Here is a 16352-nt window from a genome sequence, read left to right as displayed (position 1 = left end):
AAAGCATCAATTCTTTTTCAGTCTTCCTTATTCATCGTCCAGCTTTTGCATGCATATGAGGTGGTTGAAAACACCATAGCTTGGGTCAGGCGCACCTTAGCCTTCAAGGTGACATCTTTGTTTTTCAACACTTTAAAGAGGTCATTTGCAGCACTTTTGCCTAAAGCAATGCATCTTTTGATTTCTTGACCGCTGTTTCTGTGGGTGTAGATTGTGGATCCAAGTAAAATGAAATCCTTGACAATTTCAATATTTTCTCCATTTACCATGGTGTTGCTTATCGGCCCAGTTGTGAAGATTTTTGTTTTCTTTATGTTGAGGTGTAATCTATACTGAAGGCTGTGGTCTTTGATCTTCATCAGTAAGTACTTCAAGTCCTCCTCACTTTCAGGAAGCAAGATTGTGTCCTCTGCGTATCGGAGGTTGTTAATAGTCTTCCTCCAGTCCTGATGCGCCATTCTTCTTTATATAGTCCAGCTTCTCGGATTATTAGCTCAGCATACAGATTGAATAGATATGGTGAAAGGATACACCCTTCCTGATTTTAAACCACGCAGTGACTAATAGTCACTCCATCGTCATTGCCTCTTTCCATTTTCCCAACGAACAGGATCATCTCCTTTTTTATTTTTGCTAGAAATTTCTTCTCTTAACTCTGCTACCCCATTGAACGGCTCTCCCAGCTCTCCTTCATGCTTCAATTCCTGGAAATGGAGGTCTACTTTCACTCTTGTAACTTGTTCACTACTTATCCACTCCTAAGTTCTTTGTAATCTATCCTTTCACTTCAACACTACTGGATTTATATTCTAGGCCAGCAAGTTACACACAATCTGCTGGGGTGCAAAAAGAAAATAATAGAATTTTTATGTCTATATTTTTATTGGTTTATGTTTATGTAAATGTATTAGTAGGATGGTATATCAATGCATGTATATAATTTAAAAAATAAAGATATGAGGGTGAGTGTTCAAAAGTTTTATTATTTGAAATAGATAGAAATATAGATATAGGTATTGGATGAGGGTTCAAAAAGTTTTGAAGTTACTGATCTAGGTTATCCACAGCCTCATTAAATATGTAGGCCCATCTTTTCTCAGTCCTCTTATTCTTTAGCTCTGTAGCAGTTGACACCACTGACACTCCTTCCACGTCACTGAAAACATGCTTATCGAGACCTATTATATGCCAAAAAACTATGTGAGACATTAGACATACAGAGATATGTAAGACCCCCTGCCCTAAAGTCTTACAGTTTTTGAAACTCTTCTCTCCCTTGACAGTCACGCTACCATACTGCCTAATTCAGGCCTAAATTCTTCAGAACTCTGTGTCTCCTCAGTCCTGGTTTTTTGGATGATGGTGATGATAATGTGATATTGATCAAATTGAGTAACTTTTTACTTGCATCAGGAAATATTGCATGGAAATATCACTCATGTAGCTTTCTAGGTCTTGCATCTTTAGTAACTTTTTGAATTCATAGAAGGTATCTATGATAATTAATGTCTATGATGCCGATAATTAAAATTTTATGATGCAGATAATTAAAATAGTAAATAACCATAAGTCATATTTTTTTTTATCACAATGAAATCATTTAGGCATGATCAGAAACACAGAGTGTTTCTAGGCACCTCCAATTCAGCCCTAGTACTGACATTTCTACACAGAATGGTTTATTCTGAGATGAGGAAGGAGAGAGGTATGGATAGCCTCGGATTTCTGCAAGTAACCAGAAAAAAATTCACCTAAGAGTAGACAGAAATCATACCACAGTCTGAGGGTAGATAGATGATCCAGGAGGCTGCATGCTTCCATGTATCAGGTTAAATCAAACCGCGCTGGAAACTTGGAATATGATTGGGCCCCATATGACTAAAGGGATAAAGGCAATCAACCTGTCCATTTTTCTTTTGGTGTTTTTCAGTCCCGCATATAACAAATGAGATTTTGTTATTTTTGAAAAATTGCATTGCCAATTAGAACTTACTTTGCAAATTCAGTTTTTCACATGTAGCAGTGGATAGATCAACAGGACATTTATACACGTCTCCCATTCGGTTCTCAGGAAAGCCACTCCAAGGTGAACCAACCAGTAACCTAGAAATAGAATTTATTTCCATTAGACATAAAATATTAGCTATAGTGTTTTCAAGAGAAAACTGACCATGAACCAGCAAATACCACATTTAATCTCAACTTTTAGTAAGTGAACAGTCATATTTGTTCATCGATAATTTGACCCTTTTCCTTGCCTTTTAGCTAACCAAGATCCTTGATGAGTGTATGCAATACAGCTGTTTTACCACAACACTCTTCTTGGGAAAGGGGGTCCTTATAAAGTTGTGCTGTCCTAGAGAAATATACTACAAGCCATAAATGGGAGCCATACATGTAATTTTACATTTTTGAGAGCCACATTAATAAAAAAGAAATGTGAAAATAATTTAATAATATATTTTATTTGGCTCAGTATATCCAAAATAGTATGCACTCAATACAGACTCATTAATGAGCTATTTTACATTCTTTTTTTTTTGTACTAAGTCTTCGAAACTTATTTTATGCTTAGAGTACATCTCAATGTGGACTAGCAACACTTCAACTGCTCAATAGCCACATGTGGCTAGTGACTACCATATTGCTCAGCACAGATCTAAACAATGAGACAGTATTAAAACCAAGGGCAACAACTAAGATTTTTTGAGTCCTTCCCATGTTCTTAGTACTTTCATATATTAATTCATTTAGGGAGCCAATGAGTTATTTAAGTGATTTTATGTTCTTTGCCTTTAAAAGGGGATCCTTAGCAAAAATGCAGAGTAAATTAATTATGGGGGTCTCCTTAGGTGTGACAATGCAGATATAGCTGGAGTACAGAATAGGGAGGACAGAAAGAGTGGTACTCACATCCTTTCTTTCGTTAGTCTCACCTTCTACTGAGCTTCTCTAACCAGGATTACACGTCTTCCCGTGGAATGACTTACCTGACATTTCTGGCCACAGAAGAATGGTCAGAAAGAGCCCACCTAAAAATCTGATCTTCAGACACTATAGCAGGTTAATTACTTGGCACTCAATTTCTCAGAAAGCATATTTGCCTCAATGTTTATATTTGTCAAAGGTGGGAAAGATTAGATTAACGAACTATGAAATGTGAATTCTTTCATGAGACTTGTGTGTAAATAATTTATCATTCTCAATTAAACATTAATTGATCATGTGTCCTGTGAGCTATGCTACAGTGGATACAAAAAAAAAAACCCTAAGGCATATTTCTATCTAGTAGATCTAGTAAATATTATTAAAATACATTACAAGTACAATGATAATAATACAAATGAATTAAAAGATATGAATAAGCTCCTCTATGGAAAAAATATTAAAATGATCATAGGATTCAGAGATGGACATTGAAGTATGGACATTCTTAGCAGAGGGAACAGCATGAGCAATCATGGAAGGAGATAGTAGAGAGTGTTTTGAAGAAACCATTGTAAGTTCAATATTAAGCTTCTCCCCTTGTCCAACATATAAAATTATTCTCAAGCTAATATAGAGTATCCTAACTTTATTTTTTTAACTTTAATTCAGTGAACTTCAATTAAGGCTACAGTTGAAAGGAAAGTTTTTTGTCTTCTTATGAGAAGATAATTTAGCATAATTTAGCCGTTAAAATATTACCCATAGTCAGGATTACCATAAGACCAGGCATATAGGTTAAGCTTTTTGCAAAAGAGGGGAAAAGAAATGTTGAATGCTTTTAAGTCCCAATATTCACTTAAGTGGAGGAAGGGACTCAGTAGCTAGGTATGGAATGCATGTTTGAACATATCTGATGCTCTTCAAATTTATGACAGCTCAGAGGAAATCAGGAAATTGATGAAGACATCCTATGGTGAAAATCGTCCTCCAAAAGCTAATTTTCTCAGCCTGTACAAGTCCTTGGTCTTCATTCCACAGTGGAAGTACACAGAGCTACCTCTGATTTTTGTTTGCCGAACACATCTTAAAGTATAAGAAAGAAAGAAGAGATAATTGGACATTTGCTTACTTCTCCAACCCTCTCTCTTTCTATGCACTTGCCTAAAACTCTATATTTCAGTCATATTGAATTCAGTTCCTCCACCAAGTCAGGGTCTCTCTTGCTACCAAAGCTTCACACATTCTGGCAGAGTTCAACTCATTAGTTAGGTCTCCTATTAGACACCACTTCCTCCAGGAAGTCTCCCTGGCTCTTCCAAATCAGCAAGGTGCTTTTCCTGAGTGCTTCCATACCATCTGACCTTTCCCTGGTCCAGTTTTTTTTTTTTTTTAATCATATTGCCCTATAGTGCCTGCCAGTGACTAAATCCCCCACTAGAAAGGACAGCTCCATTGGGGTAGGAGTTCTGTGCCTGAGAGAGGTAACAATGAATAAGTACTTGCTGAACAAATGAGTGAAAAAAAATAAGCAAACAAATGAATGGATGTTCCTACAGTATTTAGAACTTCCTTCAGCTGAAGAAAACTTAAGTAGAAAATTCTTAATTCTGTTCCTATTGCAGCACATGACTTGATCAAGTAAAATTAAAATAGGTGAAAAAAAGCTTTATACAGTTACTGTTTTATGTTGGCTATTCCTGATTCAGCCTCCAATTAACTACTATGCATCAAACTTCTTTTTTAAAAACAAAAGGTCCACCAAATCAATACCATTCACAGTAGCCCTGAAGAAGATAAAATACTTAGGAATAAATCTAACCAGAGACATAAAAGACCTATACAAAGAGAACTATAAGGCACTACTGCAAGAAACCAAAAGGGACCTACATAAGCAGAAAAATATACCTTGTTCATGGATAGGAAGACTTAACATTGTAAAAATGTCTAATCTACCAAAAGCCATCTATATATACAACACAATTCCCATCCAAATTCCAACATTTTTTAATGAGATGGAGAAACAAGCCACCAACTTCATATGGAAGGGAAAGAAGCCCTGGATAAGTAAAGCATTACTGAAAAAGGACAAAGTGGGAAGCCTCATTCTTCCTGATTTTAGAACCTATTATACCGCCACAGTAGTTAAAACAGCCTGGTACCGGTACAACAACAGACACATAGACCAATGGAACAGAATTGAGAATCCAGATATAAATCCATCCACATATGAGCAGCTGATATTTGACAAAGGCCCAGTGTCAGTTAATTGGGGAAAAGATAGTCTTTTTATCAAACGGTGCTGGCATAACTGGATATCCATCTGCAAAAAAGTAACACAGGATCCATACCTCACGCCATGCACAAAAACTAACTCCAAATGGATCAAAGACCTAAACCTAAAGTCTAAAATGATAAAGATTATGGAAGAAAAAATAGGGACAACGTGAGGAGCCCTAATACATGGCATAAATAGAATACAAAACATTACTAAAAATGCTGAAGAGAAACCAGATAACTGGGAGCTCCTAAAAATCAAACACCTATGCTCATCTAAAGACTTCATCAAAAGAATAAAAAGAGCACCTACAGATTAGGAAAACATTTTTAGCTACGACATCTCCAACCAGCACCTGGTCTCTAAAATCTACATGATTCTGCTAAAACTCAACCACAAAAAGACAAACAACCTGATTAAAAAATGGGCAAAGGATATGAACAGACACTTCACTAAAGAAGACATTCAGGTGGCTAACAGATACATGAGGAAATGCTCTCGATCATTGGCCATTAGAGAAATGCAAATCAAAACTACAATGAGATCCCATCTCACTCCAACAAGCCTGGCATTAATCCAAAAAACACAAAATAATAAATGTTGGAGAGGCTGTGGAGAGGAGTGTAAAATGGTACAACCACTTTGGAAATCAATTTGGCACTTCTTTAAAAAGCTAGAAATAGAACTACCATAAAAAAAGACCCAAAACCACTGCTATTGAGTCAATTCCGACTCATAGCGACCCTATAGAACTACCATATGACCCAGCAATCCCACTCCTCAGAATATATCCTAGAGAAGAAATAAGAGCTTTTACACGAACAGATATATGCACACCCATGTCCATTGCAGCACTGTTTACAATAGCGAAAAGGTGGAAGCAACCAAGGTGCCCATCAATGGATGAATGGATAAATAAATTATGGTATATTCACACAATGGAATACTGTGCATCAATAAAGAACAGTGATAAATCTGTGAAACATTTCATAACATGGAGGAACCTGGAACACATTATGCTGAGTGAAATGAAACCCAGGGCCGTCATCAGTTGCAAAAGGACAAATATTGTATAAGACTACTATTATAAGATCTTGAGAAATAGTTTAAACTGAGAAGAACACATTCTTTTGTGGTTATGAGAGCGGGGAAGGAGAAGGGGTGGGAGAGGGATATTTACTAATTAGATAGCAGACAAGATCTACTTTAGGTGAAGGGAAGGACAACACTTAATACAGGGGAGGTCAGCACAATGGGACTAAACCAAAAGCAAAGAAGTTTCCTGAAGAAACTGAATGCTTCGAAGGTTAGTGAAGCAGGGGCAGGGCTTTAGGGATCATGGTTTCAGGGGATATCTAAGTCAATTGGCACAATAAAATATATTAAGAAAACATTCTGCATCCCACGCGTCTGGGGTCTTAAATGCTAGCAAGCAGCCATCTAAGATGCATCAATGAGTCTCAACCCACCTGGATCAAAGGAGAATGACGAACACCAAGGACACAAGGTAATAATGAGCCCAGGAGACAGAAAGGGCTACACGAACCAGAGACTACATTGTCCTGAGACCAGAAGATCTAGATGGTGCCTGGCCACAACCGATGACTGCTCTGACAGGGAACACAGCAGAGGACCCCTGAGGGAGCAGGGGAACAGTGGGATACAGACCCCAAATTCTCATGAAAAGACCGGACTTAGTGGTCTGACTGAGACTAGAAGGACCCCAGTGATCATGGCCCCCAGACCTTCTGTTGGCCCAGGACAGGAACCGTTCCAGAAGCCCGCTCTTCGGACATGGACTGGACTGGACAATGGGTAGGAGAGGGATGCTGGTGAGGAGTGAGCTACTTAGATCAGCTGGACGCTTGAGACTATGTTGGTACCTCCTGCCTGGAGGGGAGATGGGAGGGTAGAGGGGCTTAGAAGCTGGCGAAAAGGGCATGAAAAGAGAGAGTGGAAGGAGGGAGCGGGCTGTCTCATTGGGGGAGAGAGCGGGCTGTCTCATTGGGGGAGAGTAATTGGGAGTATGTAGCAAGGTGTATGTAAGTTTTTATGTGAGAGACTGACTTGATTTGTAAACTTTCACTTAAAGCAAAATAAAAATTATTAAGAAACAAAACAAAAGGTCACTGTGGGGTCTATGCAGGGAACAGAATGGCACCATATAGCTTAGAGCTAGAAACTATCATAGGACGTGTGGCTCTGACCCTTGGCATGCTGGGAATTCCTATTAATTACAACAAATCTTACAACAGCCAGGCACTGTGTGTGAGGCTTTCCAAACATTATCTGATTTAATCCGAAAAATGAGTCAGATAAATTTTACTATCTTATCTCCTTTTAAGAAACCAGATGCTGTGGACTCACGACGATTTCATGTTTTGCAGAATAGAACTGTGCTCCATTGGGTTTTTCATGGTTGTGACCTTTCTGAGGCCTCTCTTCTGAGGTACCTCAGGATGGGTTCAAACCACCAAACTTTTGGTTAGTAGCCAAGCATTTAACTGTCTGTGCCACTCAAAGAGCCCTAGTGGCACAAACGGTTATGTGGCCAGCTGCTAACCAAAAGATTGGCAGTTCAATGCTATCTAGTGGCTCTGTAGGATAAAGACCTGGTGATCTTCCATAAAGATTACAGCCAAGAAAACCCTATGGGGCAGTTTCTACTCTGTCACATGGGGTCTCTATGAGTGGACACAGAGTCAACAGCACCTAACAACAGCATCTTCATTTTATAGACGAAGTGACTGAGACCTAAGGAAGTTAGCAACTTACTCAAGTCTGAGTAGCTAGGGAGAGCCAAGTGTACCAAATTTTGAAGCCCAAGCTCAACTTTTAGGGTATTATTCTTCCTCTTAGCAGCAAGAAGACCTGGGATAGGGCCCAGACTGGAAAAACTATCTGAACAGATGGGTTGGCTTCCAGAAACAGCAAAGAGTAAAATCTGGAAAGCAAAGGTCAGGCCATACCCATTGTGATGGTAGGTATGTCTGTGTGGTGTGTCAGGAGCCTGCAGATCAGACACAGCCATCGCCATTCATCTGTGTGAGCCACAAGACCCAGGGCATACTGTTTATGACAGCAAGTAGGAACAGATACGATCAGTGTACATTCAGGTAATACCAAATGAGCTGTTTTGGGTGTCTTCTGTTGTACACATTTCCCATCCATCCTTAACACAGACCAAGAGAGATACACAAGAAACAAAAGGTGTCCCTGTTTTCTCCACGAGATAGTTCAAAAAGTCCTTTGTTGTTTCCTATCAACAAAATTTCTCTGGACACTCTCCCCATCGCCTGCCCCAACCTTGTCTAAAAATTCAGGATGATAACCTCACTGCATAGGAGTAGTTATGACATAACCACCCCCACCATGAGAACTGTGACACTCCTAAATTAATTAGACAGGAAAAAGGGAAAGGCAAGCATCTGCAAAGTTTTGTGCCACTTACCAGGAAGGAAATGGAAGTCCTTGAAATTCTCAAAGAGAAAATACTGGCAGAACCCAGGTTACCAATGTCCAACTTATGGGCAACTTGTACTTGTCCTTTCATGTTATGTAAATCTGCCCTTGAAAAAGTGGATGACATAACTGAACTAACTCCTACCAGAAAAAACAAAACAAAGCAAAAAACCCATTGCCTTCAAGTTGATCCTATAGGACAGAGTAGAACTGTCCCGTAGGGTTTCCAAGAAGGGGCTGGTGGATTCGAACTACCGACCTTTTGGTAAGCAGCTGTAGCTCTTAACCACTGCACCAAACAAGAACCGTACGCACCTGTTCTGACCTCCCTACAAAATCGACTTAAAGACAGGAATAGATTTTGTCCGTAACCTGGGGACTGCCTGTACATAGAAGTCTCTGACAGTATTACATCATATTGAATGCTTAACAAAAGGTAACAGAAAACACCAGAAAATTAGACCATTTTTGGTGACTGTTGAAGAATAACAAGGATGTCCTCATCATATGTGACTCATTATTTAATTATAATGAACCACATTAATAAGTAGCCCACAAGTCATGCTGTAGGCAATGAAGAACATTTCAAAGACCATCTGTCGCCTCCTTTATTGGCAAAGTTCCCAGTAGACTCTCTTCCTCATTTCCACATCAGTGAAGTCTTGGTTCCTGACAACTCAACCCTCATGAAAAAACATTATGACATCACCAGTGGTCACTCTGAGAGAATTGTGACTTTCTTAAATTAATCAGACAGGAAGATGAGGGAGGATGGTATATATGTCTGTAAAATTTTATGTAATCAGCTGTAGCAGGAACAGACATGCTAGCAGAGAGTGTTACAAGGTGGGGAATAGGATAAGTTAGTGGGTTAACCTGGTCAAAGTGTGGCCAAGCTTCTTGGAATTAACAGATTTAATTTAATCTCAGCTAGACAAAAGAGCTGGATGAACAGTCGTGTGTGCTGATTCTCAAAACAAAACAAAATTTCCAGATATAAACTACTCTTTTCCTGCAGTGAAACTGGGAATTCCTCCAAGACTACTCTAAATAACACTTACTGTTCAATTATCTTGTGGGAAAATAGTGATTATACAGACTTCTAAAACATAGCCAATTTGCCCACCTCCAATGGAATTCAAAATACTTTGTTTAGTTAGTAAACAGTACTTATGGCGGTGTGGATAGTTTCAAACCCACAATCCAGGGACTGTTATAAATATCTTCCTTTGGTCTGTGGGTGTCTAAACTCTCCAAGTGCACCTTCAATACTAGGGGATTTTTCTAGAGATTACTGACAGAGGTGTACTTAAAATAGCAGGGCCAAACATTATGTTTTATTTAATTCAACAAATGTTTTTTGAGCTCCTGTGGGTGTTGGTATTGCACAACTCCAGAGGCACCATTCCCATGGTGGTCTTTATGAATGGTGTGCCATGGTCTTGTGTAGTATATAACCAGTGGGGCTGTATGTGTTGGTCAGACCTACTATGTGCCAGATATGATTCTATGCACTGGTAATACAATAATGGATAAGTCAGTCAAAGCTTCTGGGCCTCGGTGAGCTTACATTCTAGTAAGAGATGATAGACAATAAACTTAATAATCAAAAATATGTTAGAGGGTGATTGGTTCATGCAGAAAAAAGAAAAGAGTACAATGAAGTTGTGAGTATGGGATTGGGAGAGGGGTGTGCTGTGATCTTTATTAGGATGGTCAGGGAAGGCCTCACTGAGAAGGTGACATTTAAGCAAAGACTTGAAGGAGGTAAAAGAATGAACCATAAACCTCTGGTGGAAGAATAGTCCAGGCTACAGAAAGAGCAAGCACAAAAGCCCTGTGGCTGGAATAGAGTGAGTGGGGAGGAAAGTGGTGGGAGATGAGGTCATATTGGTAATGCAGCCAGATCATGTAGACACTTGCAAGTATTGTAACGATTTGGCTTTCACTTTGCATGAAATGGGAAAGCCATCGGAGGGTTTTGAGCAGAGTAGTGATGTGATCTGACATACATTTGAGAAAGATTAAAAAGGCTGCTCTGTTGAGAATAATTGTTTGGGGGCTAAAGGTGAAATAGGTGAAGCACGTAGGAGGCAACTACAATAATTCAAATAAGAGATGATGGAGGGCTTAAATGGGGCTGGAAGAATGAAAGTGGCAAGAAGTGGCTTATTTTGAAGACAGGAATACAAAAAAAAAAAAAATAGACGAGTCAAGGATGACGCCAAGGTTTTTGATTGGAATGAGTTACCATCATCAGATAAGAGTAATGCTGTCCATAGACCAGGTTTCTAGGTGGTGCAAATAATTTACACTTGACTCTAACCTAAGGTTAACAGTTCAAACCCACCAACAGTACTACAGAAGAAAGGCCTGGTAATCTGCTTCTGTTAAGATTACAGTCAAGAAAAGCCTACGGAGCAGTTAGTTCTACTCTGTAACACACAGGGTCACCATGAATCAGTATCCACTCAAAGGCAATGGGTTGTTTTTTTTTTTTCTTTTTTTTGGTCAGTAGAGCAGGAGTTCAGTATGAGGTGTTTTTAAGTTTGAGATGTCTAGCAGTCATCTAAGAGATATTTCCCTTGGAATTAGAAACCTATTGCATACAGTATCACATTAATGTGAGAAATTTCAAAGCCTGCAGTCGGTAAATATATTGTTCAATACCAAGCTATTGATGATACACGGTGAGTCCTATAAGGCTACCTGCCTCCTGCTAGCTAATGTAAAAGGAGTTTATGATAGAAAGAATTTACCCCTTGAAGATTTGGCATCTCTGGGAAGGAGAAAGACAGGTAAAGAGTTTATTTGTGGCTCTTGGTTGGGAAATATTGCTATTATAAATTTAATAGGTAAGCTCTTTGGCATACATCGAAAGACAATTTTAGTATCTAAACCTCATTATGCTACCTCAGACTCCTTTGGCTGCCAGATTGCTTCCTGAAAGAGTAGGGAAGCTAAACCCTTCGGTTCCGTGATCAGAGTTCGCCAACCTCATTATCGCTAAGACATCTTAAGCCTATTGTTCTGTCTCAGAAAAACCCTGGAAATTAGCTTTGCACTGGAAGCAAATGAATCAATCAAACCAATGTTGTTATTTGGACTTATCCAACATGCAGTTTTCCTGAAGTTAAAGTCAAATTCTGATATATTCACTTTAAAACCTTGTGACAATACAAATTCCATGTTTGTGGGTCCATACTATGGGAAAAGTGATTTTAAGACCACCACGTTTCCATAAATCAAAGCCCATGAGCTAAATTAGGCATGCACATTGGTAGATAGCTGCTTTATCAGTGATAAGAATTTGAATATTGACCACAGTAGAGTATATAACCCATTGCCGTCAAGCTGATTCCAACTCATAGCAACCCTAGAGGACAGAGTGGAACTGCCCCACAGTTTCCAAGGAGAGCCTGGTGGATTCAAACTTCCAGCCTTTTGGTTAGCAGCTGTAGCACTTAACCACTACGCCACAAGGGTTTCAAAAGGCAACTGTTTTCACCCGGTTAGAGTATATAAAGCACTTTTTATGTGCATTATCTCCTTTGACCCTTGTAAATACCCTGTGAGGTCAAGTGTTATAACTATTCCTCTTTTCACATAAAGAAACTGAGTCTAAGTGTTCACGTGGCATCAAAGCCTAGATCCACACCCGCGTCCTTTCACCCCAAATCCCTGATTCTTTCTATCATATCAGGTCCCCTTCGAACTCTCAGTTAGTAGAGGTACTCATTTTTCTCCCAGTGTATGAACCATAAAGAAATGAACAAATAAGTTCCACCTGTCTTTCTTGACATTCCTCAGGTCTCTCTTCAGATGAAGTTAGATGGATAGAAACGATTTAGACAACCGTACAGGACGAAGATGGGTGTGTGTAGATTCTATTAACCTTTGTAAATAAACTTTACTCCAGAACCAGACACCCAGACATTATCACAAAGGGAAGAGTAAAATTCTGAGACTAACTAGTGAAGCTTGGAGGATTTGCATGGATCGTTGAAGGGCTCCAGACATTCTAGCCTAACTGGAGCATCTGCAGATCTATTCCACTTATGAGTCACAAAAGATGGGTGTGCTTGTGTGTTCATGTGCTTGTAGGTGCACACACAGATCTGCATCCAGAGAACAGGGAGGGATAAACTAGTCAGAGCAGGGGATATTTAAAGTGCCCTTTCTACTATAGGCTTGTATTTATGGACAAATAGCACAAATCATTTAAAAAATTTAGCCATAGAATTATTTTAATTCAGTGAAAATAAAATCAACAACTATGGTATGAAAAAGGTGGGTGAATCAATACTAGGGTAGTCCATGGGAACAGTGTTCTAAAAGGTATACTTGGTTCCCTGTTTACCCCACCTCCACTGCTAGCCAGGAGAAAGTTATTGTTGACAGGGGAGGGCCACCTCACACATTTATATTATGTAAGTTGACTAATGGTTTAATTACAAGGCCACAGCATGATAATTATTTATAAAATATTAACAATGAGTTTTTCAAACTTAAAAGTGGAAGAACATTATGGTCAGGTTTTTAATGTTTTACAGACAAAATTTGGGCTAAGTGACAAGTTAGTGAAAGTAACTGAAGTTCAATGGAAGAAAAAAGGCATATATATACACACACATATACATATATGATTTAAAATAAAAGGAAACCCTGTGACTAAAGGAAATAAGTAGGTTAAATGACACTACCATGACAGCCTAATGGCAAGAGAATTTTAATTTTATCTTTGGAAAGAGACATAAAAGATGACATTAGCTAACATTTAAAGACCATAATAAAAGACTAAGACACAATTATTTTGGACAAGGAATCAGAATAGCATTCTTGGCCAAGAAATAGAAGAAATGGACTGAAACTAATCCAATATGCATGGAAGCTAATCCAAGACAGATGAAAAATGGTTGAGGGGCAGGGGAAAGAGGGGCAGTAGGGAAGAACTAGTCATACAAACCTGATTTTCTTCCTATGTCTTTTTACACAGTGCTATCACTACTGCCTGACACAGGCACAGCAATTTAGTTTTTGCAGGGATTTGCTTTTATTTTCTCACAAAATGCTCAGAACATCGCAGTTTGGTAAGGATGGCACCCTCTTTGTTTTGCAGAGGTTGTTCTACTTTCCCAAAATCACCTAGCTAGTGGCAGGGAAGCTCACGTAAACCCCTTGTGCTCTGACTCCTGATTTATATCGCAAACCTCTGCCCATTAGAGAATGAAAAGGTAGTGTGTGACTGTCATTCTTGCTCACGCAACACGTAGAGGTAAAGTCAGTGGAAAAATGATAGTTCTGTAACAGAACTTTTTGACTCAAAATACTGAAAGTTTATCTTATTTTATAAAGTTTATATTAAAATAAGAAACCCTGGTGGCGCAGTGGTTAAGTGCTACGGCTGCTAACCAAAAGATTGGGAGTTCAGATCCGCCAGGTGTTCCTTGGAAACTATGAGACGGTTCTACTCTGTCCTATAGGGTCACTATGAGTTGGAATCGACTGGACAGCAACAGGTTTTTTTTTTTAATATTAAAATAAAATTTAGATATTATGTATAAGTGCCAAGTACATTCTGCCATTTCCCTCCTTAAATTCTTTCAAAAACAAAAAAAATACGTGCACATTTGGAATATCTTACCTCTATTTTGCGTCTATCTCTCACTTATTAGCTGTGTAATCTTAGCCAAATTACTTAATCTTTCTAAATCTGCAATCTCTTAATCTGTAAAAATGGGAAATAATGTTACAAAGCCCCTAGAGCTACTACAAGTATTATGTGTTTGGCAAAGAAAGAAAACTCAATAAACATTAAACATTAGACATTATTATTATCATTACCAAATGATGCTAAGATATAATCTTTGCTATCTGTTATAGAATTGAACATTTCTTCCTTATTATTGATTTAAAATTCCTGTGGAAGGCAATCTATTGTATTTATAATACACATAGAGCTTTCCTAAAAATTTTCTTAACTCAAAAGTTAAAACTATAATATAGGCTCATGTATAGATTGATTTTTTTTTTTTTTGCCATGACACAATATTTCTACTCTCTTTTTTTTTTTTTCTTCTTAAGAAACAAACATGCAGTAGCTCTCGCTAAACAAGAAAATATATTTCTACAACTGGAAATGCCTGGAATTCCCAGTTAGTCTCATCACACAACTTATTGTAGTGTTATATGGTTGCTGACTCACAAAATGAGCTCAGGCTGTTCTTGAGGCAGGCCTCTAGGCTAGACAAATGTAACAATGCCTATCAACACATGCTCCAGGAAATGATTTTAAACATATTTCAATCCTTTGTAGACTGTTTTTGATAAGGATTGCATCATGTACATTTGGACATCCTGTGTGTAAACTGAGGGCTTCAAAGTGGGGTGGCCCCTCCACCTACACCCAAGGGAGAACAGACCACAGCTTTCCTTAAAGCCGGAGAAGAGCTACCGGTGGAAGGCTTGGGAGATAATCTTGCTTTTAAAATTATCCAGCTCACTTTAGACTATCAAAAAGGCCCAAGAATTCTCAAAGCCATATCACTAACAGTTTGTAGATTAGAAGTCCACAGTGTAGTAAAAGTATAATAAATAAAGCTAGCAAAAGAATCAAGATAATTTTGTTAAAATCTGGTAGCTGTCAATGTAAAATATACCTATAAATTCTTAGAAACATGGATGACATGGCCCAGCTCAGCTTGTACTTTAAAAATAACTATGTTTTTACAAAGGTCAGAGAGATTCTTGAGTGGTCAGAGGCGAGAAAAAGGTTAAGAGATAGAGTCAGAGCTCAGCAAGACAGATTGTAAAGAAAGTCAAAATAAGGAGAGGAAAAACTACCAAGACAGCAACTTCAGAACAAGCAGTAATGGAGTAGAGAAAAATAAGTGTGTGTGTGTTTGCGTGTGTGTGAGTCTATAAAATCTAAAGCAAATGGACTTATGGTTTATTAAAGGAATTCACAGTAAGACCATTTTCTGTGCCCAAAGTTAACTTGATTAGTATCAGAAGGAAAGTTAATATTTAAACAGTCCTCCCCACATCTGCTACTTCCATAATGTCTGTGCAATTGTCATAAATTAGGAGTGGAGAAGGGCACAAGGCCAATTGTCAAAACAAATACGCCATTCTGGATTTCCAAGTCTCATATTATTTTCCCTGAGCCTCAGAGTTGTGAAAGCTGCTTGTCCTAATTGTGACCCTCTCTAGCTTCTGTCCCATATTATTCATGGCTGCCTATTCTGCATATAAACCTTCCACATCGACTCTACTCCATGCTCCTTAACATGAAGGTCTAGATGCTTTACTTTCTGTATCTCAAGCAGTTCCAGTCCACAGTGAATCAGAAGACCGTGCCCATGGCTTGGCCTGTTCTGCTTCTTTGCTTCCCAATACCAGATTAGTGAAAGGAACAAGACCTGAAGACCTGACCAGCTTTTGTTCTGTTCCTTTTTGCTTCATACCTCCATATGGTTTGGGCCCTAATGTCAGACAGGTCCTCCCATTCTCTTCCTCCCAAGTGGTGGAGTATACTAATACCAGCTGGTGTTCAGAAGTAGGAAGGAAAGGAGGCCCTGGATAAGCCTTGAGCCTAAGCTTAACACTACAGTTTAACAGAGAGCTTGACTCTGGAGTTGAATGCACTACCTGAAGCAATAACAGAGTAGTATCTTGTTTCCCAAGA

The 16352-nt window shown here is 38.7% G+C and overlaps 1 protein-coding gene across 1 annotated transcript in view; it reads right to left on the bottom strand.

The window, feature by feature from the left end:
• ITGA2 (integrin subunit alpha 2) overlaps positions 1-16352 on the bottom strand; it is a 125195-nt gene that overhangs the window by 66906 nt on the left and 41937 nt on the right. The window contains exon 3 of the mRNA XM_049863608.1: positions 1994-2103. Coding sequence (XP_049719565.1) covers positions 1994-2103 — 110 coding nt within the window. The remainder of the gene's footprint in view (positions 1-1993; positions 2104-16352) is intronic.

The sequence above is a fragment of the Elephas maximus genome, chromosome 2 (assembly GCF_024166365.1).
Source record: "Elephas maximus indicus isolate mEleMax1 chromosome 2, mEleMax1 primary haplotype, whole genome shotgun sequence".
Classification (NCBI taxonomy): Eukaryota; Metazoa; Chordata; class Mammalia; order Proboscidea; family Elephantidae; genus Elephas; species Elephas maximus.
This window is presented reverse-complemented; position numbering and strand designations above follow the sequence as displayed.